Genomic DNA, 22,020 nt, shown 5'->3' with positions numbered 1-22,020 from the left:
ACTCTAGCGTGGGCAGAACAGCAAGAGGTAGAGATATACTAAGGAGAGTGTGGGTACTAGCATGAGTAATGTGTGAGAAGCCAGGAAGCATGGAACAGATGAGTGTAACAATACAGCTTGGCCTAAGTGTAAGATATGTAGAGGAGAATAATAGGAACATTGTGTAGGAGAAAGAACAGTATATAGCAGGAAGTCAGGAGTCCTGGGTTTGTCCTACCTCTGCCACTAACTTTCAATTTGACTGTGAACAAGTGCCTTCTCTCTGGGCCTCAGTTTTTCCATTTCAAAACAAATCTTACTGATGTGTTTTGTTTTTACATCCCATTTCTAGATCACCTCCATTCCTCAAGAGGTAGCTTAGTAAAACTAATGCTATAATGACTGCATGTGAAAGTGCATGTGACATTCCACAGCTATAGCACTTTGGTTTAATATTTTTATTAACAAATCTATCTTCTCTCCCTCTTGGCCCCCTTCCCCATTGGGGGAAAAAAAAGAAAAACAAATTCCATATAATAAGTATGCATAGTTAAAACAAATTCTCATTGACTATACACAAATATCTACATATATCTTATATACACATATGCATGTATGATACCTATGTGAGATATTTGTGTATGTGTGTATATACATATGTGTGAGTATGTGTATATATGTTTATATGTGTACAAATATACATGAGTGTATGTGTATATATACACACAATATATATATTCTGCACTCTAAATCTTTTGCCTCTACTATTTTCCAAGAAATGGACAGTATATTTCATTAGCAGTCTTTTGGGATTATGGGTGGTCATTGGATTGATCATAGTTCTTACAATTTTTAATTGTTTGTTGTTGTTATCTATATTGTTCCCCCAGTTCTGCTCATGTCACGCTTCATCAGTTGAGAAAGTTGGATATAAATTATAAATTTATATGTATATATATAAATGTGTATATATATAAATTGTAAATTTATAAATATAAATTGTTCATTTTTATACTATTGATGTAACAAATTCTTCAAGTTCTAATTTCTTCAGTCTGCATCACTTCATTGAAGTCTTTCCATGTGTCTTTGAAATCATCTATTTCCTCATGCATTCCATTTCTTTCATATACCATACAGAATTTATTCAATTTTTTTCTCAGTTGATAAATACCCATCAGTTTCCTTTATTTTTGCCACGACAAAAAGAGTTACTCGGTTTCTTCCATTGTAAACTGAAGGTGCTTGGATAGATGGATGGATGGAATCCATTCCTTCCAACTCTTATATCATCTGCTGTCATATACTGTCAACATATTTTATGTTCTAAGGTCCTTTCCAACTATAGTAGTCTAGAATTCTCTGACTCTACACCTACATTACTATTAGTGCAAATAATGAATCCCCTGAAATAGTCACATCTATTCAAATTTGCATTATGTGAGGTTATATAAAATACAGTTACTGGTTCCAACCTAATGGAAATATGCAATGTAAATTTGCCACGATGGGGAGGGGGTGTCATTATTTGCGCCAATAACAGCTGAGCTGTATTATTAAGTGGAAAAGATAGGCTGAGACCAGACTGATGAAACTAGAACAGGTGACTTCTCGGGTTCCTTCCACCTCTTACTTTCTGTTCTAAGGTTCCTTCCTGCTCTGCCTCTTGATATTACATGATCTGAGGTCCCTTCCAACAGCAATAGTCTAGACCTGTAGTGGGTTTCAAATCGAAATGGTCGTTAAACCAATCATACATAAGGAACTCTGCCTACATACTGACTTCAAAAGCTAAACGTTATCATTCTCCCTGTTCTATTATATTTTCTTTATTTTGCTAAACATTTCCCAATTAGCTTTTAATCTTGTTCAGATACACTTGGGAGTGCTGTAACCACAATGCGGCTGCACATCTGACACCTCTGGTCTAGGATTCTATGAGTATTATTAAGGAGAAAAAGCTGCCTGGGGCAGATCACAGAAAGAAAGACTATTGATTCCATTTAATTCAACAAGTTACTTGCTAAACCCTGGCACAGTACTCTATATCGTAAGAGGCTATTTCCAAGATGACATGGTTTAGTACTGTCTCAATTTAGGTACTAAAATACTGAATAAGAAACGGAAAGAGCATTTGACTAGGACTTAGCAACCTAAGTTCAAATTTTGTCGATGCCAATCACTGGCTGTATGACCTTGAGTGAGTTTCTTCCCCTCTTCAAGTCTCAGTCCCATCCTCTGTTAATTGATCTCCTGGGAGTTCCCTTCCAACTTTGACAGTCTCTGAATCTGCCAATCTATCACCTTTATTTACCCTCTCTTTCACACTCACACCTGCATTCTCAACATCTTTTTTTAAAAAACAGTACGTTGTAGAGCAAAGGTTTCCATGTTCTCAATTCACACCCACCTTCCCTCTCAAAATTTTCCACTCAAAAGATGCAGCAATTTGGGGTTGCTTTTTTTCCTGAACCAATTTAAAATGAAGGTGACTCGACATGGACTGAATCTTTGTTTGTCTAAGAGTTTCTCATTGCAAACAGGAAGGTTTCCCATCACTCAGGCAAAGGTAGCAGTGCCCTCTGCCAAGGCTCTAGTGTCTGAAAGACTCGTGCCTGTACAAATGAAAACCTTAGAGCCCCCTGTTCATACCACAGGTTCCACCAACCAAGCCTCCTCATAGTTCACTAAAATTTAAGCTTCAGATCTGATCCTTAGAACAGCAAGTAAACTTAGAGCAACAGAGGAAAGAATGTCCTGTACTGGATTAGGAATAAGGAAACCAGAGTGCTTTACTATTAGCTAGCTGGGTGACCTTAGTTGGGTAAGTTCACTCTTCTCCAGGCCTCAGTTTTCTCATCTGTAAAATGAAAAGATTGGACTCTAGAACAGGTTTGTAACCTTTTTTATATCATGATCTCTTCTACACACACACACACACACATACGCACGCATGCACACACACACGCACGCACGCACACACGCACGCACACACGCACTCCCCCAGCTCTTTGGCAGTCTGGTGAAGACTATGGACTGTTTCTTGGAATAATGTTTTTAAATAATAAAGTACATAGGGTCACAAAGAAAATTATATTAAGTAGAATCTATTGAAAAATGCTGAAATAGAGTTATCAAAATATTTTTCCAAAAACAGTTCACAGACCCTATGTTAAGAATCCCTAGACTAGATATTCTCTGATGCTATGAGCCTTACTAATAAGAAGGAGATGGTTTTGCCAAAGTGGAAATTTTGGGAACTTCAGGGAGAAGGAACTACACTATACCACAAAGTGGCAACTGTGCTTAGGTGGCAAAGGGGTTAGAAGACTGGACCTGAAGTCAGGAAGACCTAAGTTCAAATCAAACCTCAAAACATAAACATGACCCTGGGCCAATCATAATTCCTCTCTGCCTCAGTTTCCTCATCTGTAAAATGTGGCTAAGAGAAGTATATATCTTCTCCTGGGGTGGTTGTAAGAGTCAAAATAGACAATACACATAAAGCATTTTGCTCCTTAAAGTGCTACATAAATACATGAATGCCACTTATCATCACTGTCATCATCATCATCTCCATTTTAGATTTTATAATACAGTGGAGGAAAGCCAGGCACCCTTTAGATTTGGAAAAGCAGATGTCAAAGGGAAAACAGCTTTCAGGGGAAGGATAAATAGAATTTTATGAACTAAGATTCTACAAAGGAGGGATTAGCAGATGCTCAGGAAGAAAATGCTAGAGATACAGAGAAATAATTCCAATGAGAAGGCAAAACACAGAAGCTACAGAGATTGAAATGAATGTGATGTTCAATTTCACAGTTGGAGAAACTGAGCCAAAAAGTGGTTAAGTGACTTCCCCAAGGTCACACAGTTAGAACATGTCTGAGACTGGATTTGAACTTGTGTCTTCCTGACTCCAGGCCCAGAGCCCGATCCACTGTGCCAACTGGCTACCCATAGGTAAAGAAACTGGGCATGGTTATCATGAAGAAGAGAAGAGCTGGGAAGAGGGAGAGGAGAGTTAGAATAGACTGAGGGCTCTCTACTGACGAGAGATCAGACTTGCCCCTTGTGGTCCCTGATGGAAGAACCAGGAGCAAGGAGACGAGGTAGAAAAGACTCATTTAGGGTAAATGTCAGGGAAAGATCAGTCACAATTACAGCCATCCAAAAGCTGACTGGGCTTCCTCAAGAGGTTGTGTATTCCCCTTCAAGGAGAGGGCACAGGAATACACAGCAGGTATATTGTACTGGGAGTTCTTTATCAGGTAGGGATTAACCTAGATGAGGTCCCTTCCAAATCTATAATTTTATGATTCTGTGGCCTGTGGTGAGATATTGTATATGTATGTATGTATGTATATGATAGGCATATACATTTATATACCTATACATAAATGCATATGTGTATATGTAAGTACATGCATACATTTATACACATACATAAATACATTTATATACATAGACATATGTGCATATATGTGTATATGCATACATATATACATTTATATACATACATGCTTGTGTGTGTATATATAGGTGTATATATAACTCTCTATTTTTTCCTGTGTCACCTTGGGCCAGTCACTTGACCTCTCTTGGATTCCAAGGGGTGCTCTTTACTGAGCCTTCCAGCTTCTTACTCTGACCAGCAAGAAGGGATATCCTGATAAATGTTTAATAGCCAGCTCTCCAGGAGAAAAAAACGTACAGACATGCTTCTAAGTTAAATCTACATTAACATTTTCTCCCTTTTTTTAAAAAGTCTAGCCAATCAACAAAACAATAAACCAAGCCCAGATCTGTAGCTGCTTTCCAGGGTTGGAATACTCACACTGAAAAATTAACAGCAGTGCCTTGGAGTCCTTACAAGGTGCCTCTAGTGCACCCGTGGTCGTAATTCTAATATTCAGCGTTCTCTATTCCAGCGTTCTCTTTTCTTCTAGGTCCAACAGTCCGCATTCTATGTTCGAAGGGTCTATATTCCAACTTTCACATTCTTTACTTCCTGCCCTTGCCTATTCAATTTGTTTTCCCACTATTTGTGGTCTTTTTTAAAAAAATCAATGTTAAAAACTTTTTGCTCTGTTCATCCTACGTACCTTTCTTGAAGTATGAAGTAATCTAAATTAGTAGAAACAGAGGCAATATTATTGAAGGGGTAGGGTCCCCTCAGTCCCTGTCCTCAGAGAACCCCACATCTCAAGAGATGATCCCTGGCCCTCTCTACCTTGTATTCCAGTATTCTTAAGTTCCTGGAGGGTCAAGGAATCTGGTCTTCCACCTTTCCCTCCCAAAAAGCCTGTAGTACAGGACTGAGAATGCAGTAGGTGCTCAGTAAATGTCTGATATCTGATTCCACAGTTAAGAGAGTGGGAAGGAGTATTGGGTTTCAGAAGGCAGAGGTGTGAGTCCCACTTCTGAAATTTCCTATTTGTGCCATGACATTAAGAAGTTCATTTAACCTCACTTAAGCCCCAATTTATACATCTCTAAAATGGAGTTCATAATTCTTCTACTATCTCACAGGGTTAATATAAGGAAAGTGCTTTGTAAACTTTTAAACCCTATAGAAATGAGAGCTATTATTATCATTGTGCATTATTAATAAGTGATTGAGAAAATGTGCAGTAAACACACAATATACCTGTGGAGGCCAGGTTAGGGCTAAGGGCCCAGGGTCACAGGTCATGGTTGATCCCTCTTCCACCTGAGGGATCCAAAGAGCAAAGAGTACACAGTGGCCCTGGGACAGAAGACCCATAACCCTTGGGTAAAGGGCAGCCAAGCCTATAAAATGAAGGGCCCCCAATATCATCTCTCTGACACAGATGCAGGATCGTGATGAACAATTTCAGGTCTACATCTCGAAGACCCTCAAATATCTCCGCAGTCCCCAGGAAGGCCTCAAAATTTCAGCTGCCTTGCTTTTAGGTAAGGAGGGGGATGCTGGAATATTCTGAGCCTTCTCTCTTCCCTTCTATCTTGTCTTCTTCTGTCCTGTTGATCTCCTTTGTCCCTTTCTTTCTTCTTTATTTTCTTCTCCAGTTCTTTTTTCCTGTTTTTCTCTCCTCACTTCTCTCTCTCCCTCCCCTCTTCTCTCTCTCTCTTCTCTCTCTGTCTCTCTCTTCTCTCTCTGTCTCTCTCTGTTGCATGCTCTCCTCTCCCCTCTTCATTACCCCCACCTTGGCTAACTTTTCTCCCCTTTTCTACTCTCTCTCCCTTTCAGTTTTCCTCCTCTCCTATTTGTCTGTCTCCTCTCGTCTGCTTTACTCCTCTCTTTCACTTCTCCTCCTTTCTTTTTCTCCTCCCCTCTTCTTTCCTCAACTTTCTCATCCTGTCTCTCCCCTTTTTGTATCTCTCCTCTCTTCTCTTCTTCTCTCTCTTGCTTTCCTTTCCTCCATTCCTCCTTCATCTCATTTCTCTCCTCCTCTCCTGTCTTTTTCCCTTCTCCTCTTCTCTATTCCTCTCTTGCCCTTTCCTTTACTCCTCTACTCCCCTCTCCTCTCCCTTTCTTATAGCACAGCACCAGCTTTGGCTGTAGATGAAAGAGAAAGTTAGACTCTGAAACTCCAGCCACCTACCAAGCACCTAACCACCCAAATGCCCATAAGGCCAACCCTGACAAAATTATCAATACAGATCCTTCTTCAACCCTCTCCTCACCCCACTCCTGACCATACCTTAACCTACCCTCATCTATATCCTGGTTTCACCCCTACCCTGAGAGGAGTGCCAAACATGCACTATGGCTGTTGCTTATTTCTATTTTCACCAATCTCCTTCCAGGGAAATGAGATCTCAATGAACCCTTTTCTTTCTTCGTCCATTCAGGCTACATCATCTCCTATTATCCTGATACAATCTTCGAGGGTGCAAGTGATTCTGACTTGGCCTTGTTCTATTACAGTAAGTCTCAAATTGGGATCAGCCCCTTCCTTTCCTGAATGCCCACTCAGTCACCATCCCATTCCATCTTCCTCTCCCTGCTTCTCTCCTTCTAGCAGCTTGGCTTCCACTAGCCCTGGGGATCTAAAACTGTGGAACATAGAAAGTTAGAGCTGGCAGTGCCTTAGTGATCACCTTGTCTAACCTCCCTCATTTTACAGAGGAGGAAACTGAGACCCAGAAAAGGAAATCAAGCCAGCATTAGACTCCTGATCCACACTGGCTCTCAGGTTTCACTTCATTACAAACTGAGCTTTCAGGAGAGGACCTCAGCAACAAGGGACATAAAGGGAGGAACAGTTGTACATAACCCAAGGCTGATAGGAGGAAGGTGACAGAGATGGTAGGCCCTAATAGAAGAAGCCAGTCCTAAAAATGATTCATGCAAAGGATCTCAAGGCCATTCATGGAGACCGTTCTCTCCTCCCTATCACCTTATTCTCGCTCCTGCCAGGGGCTAGACCTCTGCAATCAGAAAAGCTTCTTTTTGTTGTTGTTGCCTACAAATATATCCAAGTCTCCTCAATTTCTACCTTCTCTAAACCCAAATCCTTCCACTTCACCTTGGCATTCCCTCAAGTTATTAACATATTTCTTTTACCTTCACAGATAAAATTTTAGAAAAGTTTTATCCTTCTTTCTCATCTTATATTCACATGTCAAACAACCTGGCTTTGCCACTGGTAGGTTGTGCAACATTGGATGAGGCACCATGACCCTCTTGAATCTCCCCTACTCATCTATTCATACAGATTATAATCCCTGCCCTAACTACTTCACAGGGATGGATGTCCTGGTAAACTAATAGAACTAGTGGACAGGCTTTGAAAGGTATAAAACAACTCAACTTGAGTCCTAGGCATGACTCTGGCACTAAATCTCTCTAGGTGACCTTGGGAAAATGTGTTTCTACTCTCTAAGTCTTAATTTCTTTCTCTGTAAAACGATGCATTGGACCTAGATGACTAATAAGGAATAGCTTTAATATTCTTCATTCTGAACTCTACAGTTCCTTCCAATTCTAAGATTCTATATTCTAACAGCCTTAAGTTCTAAGGTCTCTTCCATCATTTATGTTCTATGTCCTAACATCCTGTGTTCTAATGTCCCTGCCAGCTCAAACATTCTGTGTTCTCACATTTCTTTCATCTCTAGTGTTCTATGTTCTGGCATCCTCTGTTCTAAGGTCTCTGCCAGCTCAAACATTCTGTGTTCGTACTTTCTAAGTTCTAAGGTTTCTTCCATCTCTAGTGTTCTATGTTCTGGCATCCTCTTTTCTAAGGTCCCTGATAGCTCAAACATTCTGTGTTCTCGCTTTCTAAGTTGTAAGGTCTCTTCCATCTCTAGTGTTTTATGTTCTTACGTCCTCTGTTCTAAGGTCCCTTCCAGCTCAAACATTCTGTTTTCTCACTTTCTAAGTTCTAAGGTCTCTTCCATTTCTAGTGTTCTGTGTCTTAATACAGTCCCTGACAGCTCAAACATTGTGTTCTCATTTTCTAAGTTCTATCTCTAGTGCTCTATGTTCTAACATTCTGTTCTAAAGTCCCTGGTGACCAGAACGTTCTGTGTTCTAACTTTCTCAGTTCTAAGGTATCTTCTGTACTCTTCTCTACTGTTCTGTGTTCTGAATTTTTAAGTTCTAAGACTTCTTCTGTCTCTAGTGTTCTATATTCTAACATCCTGGGTTCGCAGGTCCCCAGTAGCTCAAATAGTCTATGTTCTGACATTCTGTGTTCTAAGGTCTTTTCCAGTCCTTAATGTTGTGAATTTGAAATTGAGACACCTGGGTTCAAATCTTGGCTCCATTACCTGCTCAGTTGTGAGACTTTTGGTTAGTTATTTTACCCTTCTAAGTCTCAGTTTTCTCATCCATAAAATTAGAGTAATTATACGTTGATCACCTCAGGAGATAGTTGTGAGGATAGTACTTTATATACCTTTAAAGTACCATGGAAACATGAGCTATATATCTGTATAGTTCACTTCAATTCAGCAAATATTTGTTAAATACTTCCTAATTGTACCTAACTGGTAAAATGGGAAAAGTACCACTTGCACTGGCTACCCCCTTGCCTTGTGAGAAAAATACTATGTAAGGAAGGCCCTAAAGCTCTATAGGCTTACAAATTATACTGGTGACCTCTTCCAGCTCTACCATTCTGTGATTGAATTAAGGCCTTACCCCAACTGTAAAGGATGACACTATTCTCTTTCCCTTTCCCTGCTGCCCTTTGACCCTGCTTCAGCCTACTAGTGGCTCTGAGACTGAGCCTACTCCCTTGCCTAAAATGGGCGGGAGGATGGAGGGGAAATATGTGTGTGTATACACACACATACACACATACACATATGTAGCATATACACACACATATACATACACTCATCTGTATGAGTGTATATATGTATTTATACCTGTGTGTGTGTATGTATGTGTGTGTGTGTGTGTATACATATGGGTTGGACTTGGGTGGGGAGGGAAGGGACAGGGGCTTTTTCTCTTTCTTTGAATGCCAGTTGCATTCCACCCTCGCCCTTCGCCCAGGGAGCAAGAGACTAGAGATCCAGGGCCCAGGATCATGGAAATGGCTTGGGTGGGTCCCTGGGTAAAGGCAAAGGCAGGAAAACTCTCACTGGGCTTTCCTCTCTTTGAGGTCTGGAAAAACTAAAGCAAGATCCGGATCAGATCATCGGGGACTTTGCCACCATATACCTCAACCACCTCGATGAAATATCCAAAAGGATGAAGTGATCTAATACCTTGCCTCTCCCATAAGACCCTCCTCCTGCCTCTAGAAGTTAGGTCTCCGAATATGTTAAGTCTCTCAATATGATAGGTCTCCTAATATGTTAGGTCTTCCAATATGTTAGGTCTCTCAATATGTTAGGTCTCCCAATATGTTAAATCTCCCAATCCCTATTTCCAAATTGTTTTTAATTGATCTGGTTTTTTTTTTTGATTTAAAAGGAAAAACTAGGTTCAAAGGAACCTCTGACATCTCCTCCCCCATTCTGTTTCTATTTACTTCCCAATGCTCCTTTCCCTCCTAAGAAGGACATGGTATAAATACCCTGCTAGACTAAGTAAGCAAGATGTGCTGGAGAACAAACTAGGTCAAAGCTAGCTCAATACTTATTCCTTTCATAGATCAGGTCTCTCAGTATGTTAGGTCTCCCAATATTTTACGTCGCTCAATATGTTAGGTCTCCCAATATGTTAGGTCTCTCGATATGTTAGGTCTCCCGAGGGGAGGAGCCAAGATGGCAGAGTAGAAAGGTACACATATGCTACCTCCAAACCCAGAGCCCATAAAATAACTGTAAAGAAGAACTCCCAACAAATTCTGGAGCAGCAGAGGCCACAGAACAACGGAGTGGAGGAGATTTCTGTTCCACAGGGACCTGAAAAACTGACACCAAAGATTCATCATGCCCTGGACCCGGAGCAGAACCCAGCCCTGCCTTGGCCGCACAGCACAGAGGGGAGCAGATCCGAGCAGGCTTCTGGGATGGAATCTCTAGCAGCTGCACAGGTCCCTCCACCCATGGGCACTAAAGGTGGGTGAGAGAGTCTCTTTGGATGGCCAAGAGGAGATTGGGGTGTCCCCATAACTCAGGCCCCCTCGGGAGGCAGCAGTGGAGACAGCAGCAGACAGGGGCTCCCAGAGCAGGCAGGAGCTGGGATCCATAGTTCAAGGTCTCCACATAAACCTCTTGAGGGAACTGAGCCCCATGAGGTGGTCCTGCTCCCACCTGAGCACGTGAACTTAATCTCACACTGTATAGCAGCCCTGCCCCCACCCAAAGCCCTGAAGCTGGGAAGCAGCATTTGAATCTCAGACCCTAAGCACTGGCTGGGCAGAACTGGAGGCAAGGTGGGTGTGGAGAGGACACTCAGAAGTCAAGTCACCAGCTGGGGAAATGCCCAGAAAAGGGGAAAAATATAAAACCATAGGAAGTTACTTTCTTGGTGAACAGATATCTACTCCCATCCTTTCTGATGAGGAAGAACAAGGCTTACCATCAGGGAAAGACACAGAAGTTAAGGCTTCTATATCCCAGACATCCAGAATAAATATTCAATGGGCTCAGGCCATGGAAGAGCTCAAAAAGGATTTTGAAAATCAAGGTAGAGAGGTGGAGGAAAAACTGGAAAGAGAGATGAGAGAGATGCAAGAAAAGCATGAAAAGCAGGTCAACACCTTGCTAAAGGAGACCCAAAAAAAATGCTGAAGAAAATAACACCTTGAAAAATAGGCTTACTCAATTGGCAAATGAGGTTCAAAAAGCCAATGAAGAGAAAAATGCTTTCAAAAGCAGAATTAGCCAAATGGAAAAGGAGGTCCAAGAGCTCACTGAAGAAAATAGTTCTTTCAAAATTAGAATGGAACAGATGGAGGCTAATGACTTTATGAGAAACCAAGAAATTACAAAACAAAACCAAAAGAATGAAAAAATGGAAAATAATGTGAAATATCTCATTGGAAAAACAACTGACCTGGAAAATGGATCCAGGAAAGACAATTTAAAAATTATGGGCCTACCTGAAAGCCATGATCAAAAAAAGAGCCCAGACATCATCTTTCATGAAATTATCAAGGAAAACTGCCCTGAGATTCTAGAACCAGAGGGCAAAATAAGTATTCAAGGAATCCCCCAATCACCACCTGAAAGAGATCCAAAAAGAGAAACTCCTAGGAACATTGTGGCCAAATTCCAGAGTTCCCAGGTCAAGGAGAAAATATTGCAAGCAGCTAGAAAGAAACAATTCAAGTATTGTGGAAATACAATCAGGATAACACAAGATCTAGCAGCTTCTACATTAAGGGATCGAAGGGCGTGGAATAGAATATTCAAGAAGTCAAAGGAACTAGGACTAAAACCAAGAATTACCTACCCAGAAAAACTGAGTATAATACTTCAGGGGAAAAAATGGTCTTTCAATGAAATAGAGGACTTTCAAGCATTCTCGATGAAAAGACCAGAGCTGAAAAGAAAATTTGACTTTCAAACACAAGAATGAAGAGAAGCATGAAAAGGTAAACAGCGAAGAGCAGTCATAAGGGACTTACTAAAGTTGAACTGTTTACATTCCTACATGGAAAGACAATATTTCTAACTCTTGAAACTTTTTTCAGTATCTGGGTAGTTGGTGGGATTACACACACACACACACACACACACACACACACACACACACACACACACATACACGTACACACAGAGACAAAGAGCACAGAGTGAATTGAATAGGTTGGGATCATATCTTAAAAAAATGAAATTAAGCAGTGAGAGAAATATATTGGGAGGAGAAAGGGAGAAATGGAATGAGGCAAATTATCTCTCATAAAAGAGACAAGCAAAAGACTTTTTAGTGGAGGGAAAAAGAGGGGAGGTGAGAGAAAAACATGAAGTTTACTCTCATCACATTCCACTAAAGGAAGGAATAAAATGCACACTCATTTTGGTATGAAAACCTATCTTACAATACAGGAAAGTGGGGGTGAAGGGGATAAGCAGGGTGGGGGGGATGATGGAAGGGAGGGCAATGGGAGGAGGGAGCAATTTGAAATCAACAGTCTTGGGGAGGGACAGGATCAAAAGAGAGAATAGAAGCAATGGGGTGCAGGATAGGATGGAGGAAAATATAGTTAGTCTTACACAACACGACTATTATGGAAGTCATTTGCAAAACTACCCAGATACGACCTATATTGAATTGCTTGCCTTCCCAAAGGGAATGGGTGGAGAGGGAGGGATGAAGAGAAGTTGGAACTCATAATTTTAGGAACAACTGTCAAGTACTGTTCTTGCTACTAGGAAATAAGAAATACAGGTAATGGGGTATAGAAAGTTATCTGGCCCTACAGGACAAAAGAGAAGATGGGGACAAGGGAAGGGAAGGATGATAGAAGAGAGGGCAGACTGGTGATAGGGGCAATTAGAATGCTCAGTGTTTTGGGATGGGGGGAGGAGACAAATGGGGAGAAAATTTGGAACCCAAAATTTTGTGAAAATGAATGTTAAAAGTTAAATAAATAAATATCAAAAATAAATAAATAAAAAAATTTAAAATGTTAGGTCTCCCAATATGTTAGGTCTCTCGACATGTTAGGTCTCCCGAAATGTTAGTTCTCTCGATAAGTTAATTCTCTCAATATGTTATATCTCCCTATATGTTAAGTCTCTCGATATATTAGGTCTCCTGATATGTTAGGTCTCTGGATATGTTAGGTCTCAAGATGTTAGGCCTCCTGATATCTTAGGTTTCCCAATATGTTAGGTGTCCCAATTCTTATTTCCATTTTTTTTTTGTTTAATTACTTGCTTTTTTTAAAAATTAAAATGAAAAACTAGGTTTGAGGGAACCTCTGACCTCTCTTCCCCCACTCTGTTTCTATTTACTTCCCAATGCTCCATTCCCTCCTTATAAGAACATGGTATAATTATCCTGCTAGACTAAGTAAGCAAGATGTCCTGGAGAACAGACTAGGCCATAGCTAGCTTAATTCTGACTCCTTACTTAGTAAGGTCTCACAATATGTTAAGTCTCCCGATATGTTAGGTCTCTTGACATGTTAGGTCTCCCAATATGTTAATTCTCTTGATATGTTAGATCTCCCGATATATTAGGTCTCTCGGTATGTTAGGTCTCCCTATATCTTAGGTCTCTGGATTTGTTAAATCTCCCGATATGTTAGGTCTCTGGATATGTTACATCTCTCGCTGTGTTATGGCTCCTGATATGTTAGGTGTCCCAATCCTTATTCCCAAATAGTTTTTTTTAAAGGAAAAACTAGGTTTAAAGGAACCTCTGACCTCTCCTCCCCCACTCTGTTTCTCTTTTCTTCCCAATGCTCCTTTCCCTCCTAGGAAGTACATGGTATAACTACCCTGCTAGACTAAGTGAGCAAGATGTCCTGGGGCACACACTAGGCCAAAGTTAGCTCAATTCTTATTCTTGTCATAGATGGACATGGACCCGGTCTCCAATCCTTATTCCCAAATGGTTTTTGTATAATTGCTCTGCTTTTTTTTATTTAGAAGGAAAAACTAGGTTCAAAGGAACCTCTGACCTCTCCTCCCCCACTCTATTTCTATTTCCTTCCCAGTACTTCTTTCCCTCCTATGAAGGACATGGAATAACTATCCTGCTAGATGAAGTAACTAAGACATCCTGGGGAACAAACTAGGACAAATCCAGCTGAATTCTTATTCTTTTCATAGATGGACATGGACTCATTCTCCAAATCCTTACTCCCAAATAGTTTTTTTAAATTACTCTCTCTTTTTTTTTATTTAAAAGGAAAAACAAGGTTCTAAGGAAACTCTGACCTCTCTTCCCCCACTCTGTTTCTATTTCCTTTCAAATGCTGCATTCTCCTTAAGAAGGATATGGTATAACTACCCTTCTAGACGAAGTAAGCAAGATTTCCTGGAGAACAAACTAGGCCATAGCTAGCTCAATTCTCATTCTTTTCATAGATCAACATTTACCTGGTCTCCCAAAACTTATTCCCAAATAGTTTTTTTTAATTACTCTACATTTTTTTTATTTTAAAGGAAAAACTAGGTTTAAAGGAACCTCTGACCTCTCCTCCCCCACTCTGTTTGTATTTCCTTCCCAGTGCTCCATTGCTTCCTAAGAAGGACATGTTAAACTACCTTGATAGACTAAGTAAACAAGATGTCCTGGAAAACAAACAAGGCCAAAGCTAGGTCAATTCTTATTCTTTTCATAGATGGATATGGACCCCCTCTATGGTGCTCTTATCAAGACTGTGAATGACCATGTTTAGGCTGAGTTGTAGAGATATGTAGAGAGCCAGTACTGACTGAGTCTGGAATGAGAGGTACTCTCCAGGTTTTACTTGAGACTTGTACTAACATGAGGGCTGATATTATCAGGAAAATTGGCTCACCATCCCACTTCTTGATATGCAAGAATGAGCACATCCTAACAGTTGTAGGTGCTCTCCAAGGTTGTTGCACTGGAGGAACTAGATTAGGAAATGTAAGTAGTAAACTAAAAATGTTCTCATGGGAATAACCTTGCTACCTTGTATGTTCTCATGGGAATAAACCTGCTTTCTTGCCTGTAAATACACTATATAAACCCATACCTTCATTATAATAAACGAGTGTTGTTCTTTACTTGTGAGTGCTGAGAGATCATGAAAGAAAAGTAGACGTGGCCAGGCCTTTCACAGTCTCTCAGCATTCAAAAGGGGCTTGAGTTTAACTTTGACCTAGTAAGATGGGTCTCTCATCTCTCCCCTATTCTCTACTATCCTCCCCCAAGTCCAGGCTTTCCAAACTCTTAGGTACACTGTTAAAACTGTCAAGCTCTCTTTGGGCCATCAGAGTCCCCCAGTGCATCAACTTGTCCTCAATGGGCTTGAATTTAGCTTTGACCTAGTATGATGGCTTCTCTCATCTCTCCCCTATTCTCTACTAGCCTCCCCCAAGTCCAGGCTTTCCAGACTCTTGAGTTCACTGTTAAAACCCTCAACCTCCCTTTGGGCCATCAGAATCCCCCAGTGCACTAACTTGAACCCCAAGGAATATCTATTTTGAGACACATAAAGGGACATATGATATACAAAAATACAAATAAATAAAAAGTTCTAGGAGGAGGAGGAGGGTATAAACTGGAAGAGTCAAAAGTTTCATGTTATAAATGGCACCCAAATTGAACCTTTAAAAAAAGATAGAAAATTGTAAAAAGCTAAAAATTTTAAAGAAATTCCTGGTTTTGATTGTGCATCCCTGTTCTTGAACCATATTCTAGGGCATGTGCCTTCAATATATGTATTAAAATGTGTTTGTTAATATCTATAAATTAAACATATATTTATTATTTTAAAAGTCCAGTTTATTTTAATATTTGATTTTAATTACCATCGTATCTAAAAAAGACAAATAGAAATGGGAAGAAAAAAGATGTGTGGTTTCACTTACTAAATCATGACACTCATTTTTTAATCTATTTCATCAATTACACAAGAGATTATTGTTGAAATATGGCCAGCAAATTTTCAAATTTTCCGATGTCAATCACTTATTCTTGCAAACTAATTGCAAAGTGATATATTTTTATATTGTCAACAAATGGGTTCAGAACTCACTGAAAATCTTCATTTGGAAGAACAATGGACTAGAAAATTCCATTTCCAAGATGTTATTTTTTTAGGTGTACAGATAGACTTTATTGGTAACAAATCATTTTAGGCAACAAAATCACATAAAGATAGAAATATGTCTAAACATCCATTTTTAAAATGTTCTTTCCCTTAGCATGGGCTTCTTTCAAAAATCAGTTGCTTTCTTATTCATTGTTAAAATATCACATTTGTCTGATTTACAAAGATATATAGAAAACTAACATAAATAAGACCAAAAGCTAGTCCTCAATGAAAAAGTGGTCAAAGGATATGAGCCAAAAATGTTTGAAAGAATTTCAAAATATGAATTATATGTGAAAATTTTCAAAATAAAAGAAACAAAGCAAAACAACTCTGGTTCCTCACAAAGCTCTTGAGTGGACAAGGGTTATTAAATACAACAAGCAGATATTCAAAGTGGGGAGAGACACACCACAATAGTCAATAGAATGAGGAAATAAGATGTGAAAAATGTTGAGGATATTAAATAGACATAGATGTCCAGGTGAAAGTGATCACTCCATTCTTAAATCTTTCCTAGCACATTGTCTGAATCTGTTTTTTTGAAACTATCACTCTCACTTCCATTGGACGTAGTTATTCGTTCATCTTGTATATCCTAACCCTGATCATTTCTCCATGCTTTGTCTCAGGCCCTGCTAGATGGCGACACCACATGGATAGATGGATAGATGGATGGATGGATGGATAGATGATTAGATTGATAAATAAAAAAGATAGATGTAGATATATACATACACACATACAAGGGGCAGCTAGGTGGTGCAGTGGATAGAGCACCAGGGCAGGATTCAGGAGGACCTGAGTTCAAATCCTGACTCAGACATTTGACACTAACTGTGTGACCTTGGAAAACTCACTGAACCCAAATTCCCTCATCCTTTGACATCTTCCATCATCCTGATCAATAGATTCAGATAGCTCTGGAGGAGAAGTGAGGCTGGTGACCTGCACAGCCCTCACTCACTCAAAACATACTCCAGTGAAGTCATGGCATTATTTCTCTGATGGTATGGTCTTCTTTGGCAATGAAGGAAAAACACACACACACACACACATGGATAATGCATATATACACGCAGATATATAGATACACATGTATACATATATGAGTATATTATAGTGTGTATATATATATATATATGTATAAGGCATGTTGGTCTATGAAAAATGCACCTAACTTATTTATCCTGAACCCAACAATAGTGCTCCTATTTTTGTTGTCAGAAAGATTGTTGGATACGAAGCTCCCACTTCTTTTTTCTAATCTAAAGGAGAGTGGAGACTTTAGGACAGGAAGAAAAAGACACCTGGAACATGCTAAGGACTGGATGAGAGAGGATACAGAATTCTAGATTTTTGGTCACAAGTGGCTCTAAATGTTATACTACTGGTGCTAATACCCATTTATTCTTAGATTACTGAAATAGAGGTGACAGAATTTTTCTGAACTATCTGTATTTTCATTTGTCAAATTAGCTTCAGAGAGTAAGAATATTTTGCCCAAGCCCATATAGGTGATAGATTGTGCAGATCCTAGTTTAATGAAGTCACTAACTGTACCTTTACAGAACAGTCATAATAGAAAGAAGATAGAGGAGAATGACCCTCACACATAATGGTGGGGTTCCTCACAAAGCTCCAAACATAGTAGGGAGATACTATGTGGCTCAAAGTACCCAAGATTCTCTTTGACCTTAAAGGTCTTCACTGTAACCTCATCAGTGTTGTCATAACAACCAGACTCAAACAAAACGGGAAGAACTTCGCAGTCAACTAAATCTGTCTTTGTAACTCTTGAGTGAAAAATAAGACAAGCTTAACTGTTCGACCCCATACATTGACATTCGTGACATCTTGTAATATATCCTCTTCGGCTTTGGCAAGAAGACATCACAAAGTGAGTGGCATTCTCTTTTGACTCTTGCTGTGAGGACTCAGTCCCCCTTGTCTCTGCATGTCTGATGGAAACAGGTAAATCTTCCTCTGGTTGGTAAACTTCTCCACCAACTGATCTTCAAAGAGGGGAGACAGAAACCCAAATAGTCAATAGAATCTGGAAGTAAGATATGAAAAATATTGTGGATATTGAAGTGACATAAATGCCCAGCTGAAAGTGATAACTCCATTCTTAAATCTTTCCCAGCTCTTTGTCTGGATCTCTTTTTTGCTACTCTCACTCTTCCATTGGACGTACTTATTCATTCATGTTGTATCTCCTAACCCTGGTCATTTCTCCATGCTGTGTCTCAGGCCCTGCTAGACGGCTGCGCCACATGGATAAATGGATAAGTGGATGGGTGGATGGATGGATGGATGGATATATAGATGATTAGATTGATAAATGAAAAGATAGAAGTAGATATATACACACACACATACAAGGGACAGCTAGGTGGTGCAGTGGATAGAGTAGCAGGGTAGGAGTCAGGAGGACCTGAGTTGAAATCCCACCTCAGACACTTGACACTCACTTGCTGTGTGACCCTCGGCAAGTCACTTAATCCCCATTGCCTCATCCTGGGTCATCTCCAGTCATCTTGATGAATATCTGGTCACTGGATTCAGGTGACTCTGGAGGAGAAGTGAGGCTGGTGAGCTGCACTGCCCTCACTCACTCAAAACAAACTCAAGTGATATCATGTCAATATTTCTTTCATAAAGAGAATGACCCTTATGGCACAATAGTATTCCCACATTATTATATACCACAATCTGTTCAACCATTCCCTAGTTGACTGGCATCCCTTTAACTTCCAGTTATTTACCACCAGACAAAGAGCTACTATCAATATTTTTATACATATAGATACATTTTGCTTTTTATGTCTTTGGGATAATGATCTAGTAGTGGCATTACTGGGTCAAAGATATGCATGGTTTTATAACTCTTTGGAAATAGTTCCAAATTGTTCTATAACATGGCTGAATCAGTCTACCACTTCACTAACAGTACATTCGTATGTCAAATATCCCACGTCCCCTCCATTTGTCATTTCACTTTTCTGTCGTGTTATCCAATCTAATAAGTGTCGAGTGTTACCTCAGAGTTGTTTTAATTTGTATTTCTCTAATCAATAGTAATTTTGGAGCACTTTCTTCAAATTCCATCCTAGCAATAATCTATATAAGCTATTGCCCAGAATCCTCAGCCTCGAGGGAGTGCTTACATACCATGAAAACCCCTTGAGGTATGTGCAGCAGCCAAAGCCACACATAATACCAAGCTCCAGAGACCAGGGACAAGCCCAGACCTCCTGCCCACAGCCAAAGACAGGATAAGGTTTTTGGGCCTTTCCCACCCTCAATCTCAGCATTGAAAGAGACCTCAAAAAAGGTCTCTATGTATTCACCTCCTCTGCATTCCATTCAGGTGAAAATCTAGAACATTCTTAAAGGACAGAAAGAAGTCCTTAAAGAGTATCCTCAGGAGGAAGGGGAGAGGAGAGTTGTGGTATTGGTGCTTCTGTACAAATTGATCTTATACATTTGAGCCTTATCTGTCTTCTCATCTACTCCAACTCCAATCACCTCCCAAAGCAGGGCCTGAGCCTGTCATCCCCAGACTTTACAGAGACTCGTGTTTCATTCTTATAACTTCTTGTCTTTATATTTCATCCCCAGAATTGAAGTTAGTTGCAGCTAAGTGGTACTCTGTCAGAGTCACAATTACCTCCCAGGGATGTTGTAAGAACCAAAGGAGATAATAATGCTAAAGTGCTAAGCATAGTGTTTGACTGTTATTAATAATTATTATTAATAACAGATTATGATAACATTAACAACAAAAACAAGAATAATACCTGACACCTATGAAACATTTCACAGAATGTAACAGCTAGGGGAGCCTTAGCAATCCAGAGCATCCCAACCTTATTTGGTCTACTGACCCCTTTTCAAAAGGAAGTACTCAGCATTCCTTGGAAATCTGCTTTCTTTAACCCATTAAATTTTTTAAAAAATTGATATCATTTCAAAAAATATAGAATATTTCAAATGATGCATCTTAAATTTAATAATTAATTATAAATCGATCTCTGCATTGAAATTTGGATGAAACAATATTGCATCATGTAACCATATAAAATCTTACTGTAAACAAGAAATTACACCCACATATTTCTGTCAATGCATGCTGGACTTTCTGACAGCGTGCAACATGTTCACCTGCCAGTACTTGCTTGTTGCTACCTGTCAGGGAACTTGACCAGTGGTTGGTTATAACTTACATTTTGTGTGTTTATTTGGAAAATAATGTAATCACTATGACTTTAACTCAGCTCTACAACAGATGAAACATGAACAAATGGCTTTTCAATTTTTTTTATCTTCCCTTCTTTCCTAATGCTTCCATTGCCCCTTATTTTTATTCAACACCCTCAATTGTAGGCTACCCCTTGGATCATTCCAGTGCCCCCCAGGAAGCGGTATTGCTCACTTTGGGAAACTCTCTGGTCCAACACATTCCTGAGCAAAAATCCTCTCTATGTTATGTCTGTATTATTCCAGACAAGAGGTCATACCTAGCATTGGCTTAAAAACTCGCACTGCTGAGGTAACCCACTACTTCTACAGATGGTCCATTCTACTTTTGCAGAGCTCTCATTGTTGAGAACTGTTTCCCGACATTGAGCCCAAATTTACATTTTCCCTGTACAAATCTCTTGTGTCCTCTGAGGCCAAAAAGATAGTTATTATAGGATATCTCATTTGTTCTTTGTGTGTGTGTTAAAACCATAATATTTCCATAATCAAATTTCTATATTCTCTGTTGAACTCATGCACTGTAAATGTACAGGTCCATATCCATAGGGCCCCCATGAGGGAGGAGGAGGAAGTGCCAGAGGATCCATGTGCGAGGTCTTAATTCTCAGGCTTGTCCTTTGATCTTTAAGCAAAGGTTAATTAGATCATGTAAACTTTGTTCCATTCCTTGTTACAAATGAGGAAACTGATTTCTTTAGGACATACTACCTGGAATATTGGTCAGTGACTAGTCTTGAGTTATTTTGGGGGTAGGTCACTGGACCCAGAGTGCTCTCCCACCCTCTTCCCCATGATGGTTCAATTCAACAGTGTGCAGGAATTGAGCACCTCCTACAGGCCCAAGCATAGTAAAGGGAGCCTGTGGTTGAACAATCACTCAAAATGTGGAAGAATGAGAGAATACCAGACAGACAGGTCTGGGTAAACAACAGCTGTTTTAGCTTCTAAACCTGATGTGGAACTGGGAAATCAGGAAAGTGTAGTTTAAAGAGCCCTTAGTTCTAGGCATCAGAAGACCTGCGCTCTAGTCTCAGCACTAGCTCATTATGTGACCTCAAACAAGTCATTTCTCTGTGTATCAATTTTCCCATCTATGAGAGGAGAACATTAAACTATGGTCCTTGCTAGCTCTAAGAATCTACCAATAAAACAGTGCAAGAGTATCCCACTATGTGTATAGGTCATAATTTGTTTAGTCATTCCCCAAGTGAGGGGCACTCTCTTACTTTCCAGTTCTTTGCTGTCACAAAAAGTGTTCCTGTAATATTTTTGTACAGATATGTGCTTTTGCTCTGTCTTTGAGGGATATAAGCCTAGTAATGGTTTAGCTGGGTAAAATGGATAGAATTAACATCTCCAAACAATGCATGGATATAAGGGACAGAATGAGACATGACCAATGTGGGAATTTGTTTTCCTTTGCTATGTATATTTTTTAGGAGGTATTTTTCTTTCTTTCTTTTTGGGAAGAGGAGGGGAGAAGGAGGACAAAATAACACTTAATTTTTTTAAAAAAAGACAAAAATTAATTTTCAACAATCGAAGGACAGAAAGGGACATGCTTAGAGAGAGGCAAAAACTCACTTTTGAGAGTGTAAGGAAGATCACCTAAATTAGCGTCAGTGATAAGGTACCCAAATGC

At 39.7% G+C, this 22,020-nt stretch overlaps 1 protein-coding gene across 6 annotated transcripts in view; it reads left to right on the top strand.

Annotated features, from left to right (window-relative positions):
- The window catches only part of LOC140500393 (maestro heat-like repeat family member 5), a 193,782-nt gene that overhangs the window by 88,611 nt on the left and 83,151 nt on the right, over positions 1 to 22,020 (top strand). The window contains exons 29-32 of one of the 6 annotated variants that reach the window (XM_072602920.1): positions 5,814 to 5,916; positions 6,817 to 6,891; positions 9,582 to 10,485; positions 10,906 to 15,987. The exons of 3 other annotated variants lie outside the window; for them this stretch is intronic. In XM_072602920.1, the coding sequence (XP_072459021.1) occupies positions 5,814 to 5,916; positions 6,817 to 6,891; positions 9,582 to 9,679 (276 nt within the window). In that variant the 3' untranslated portion in view covers positions 9,680 to 10,485; positions 10,906 to 15,987. Of the gene's footprint in view, positions 1 to 5,813; positions 5,917 to 6,816; positions 6,892 to 9,581; positions 15,988 to 22,020 lie in introns of those variants that run through there. 2 more of the 6 variants (XM_072602919.1, XM_072602921.1) reach the window with 2 other exon arrangements.

The sequence above is a fragment of the Notamacropus eugenii genome, chromosome 4 (assembly GCF_028372415.1).
Source record: "Notamacropus eugenii isolate mMacEug1 chromosome 4, mMacEug1.pri_v2, whole genome shotgun sequence".
Classification (NCBI taxonomy): Eukaryota; Metazoa; Chordata; class Mammalia; order Diprotodontia; family Macropodidae; genus Notamacropus; species Notamacropus eugenii.
Note: the sequence above shows the minus strand (reverse complement) of the source record. Positions and strands in the feature narration are given on the sequence as shown.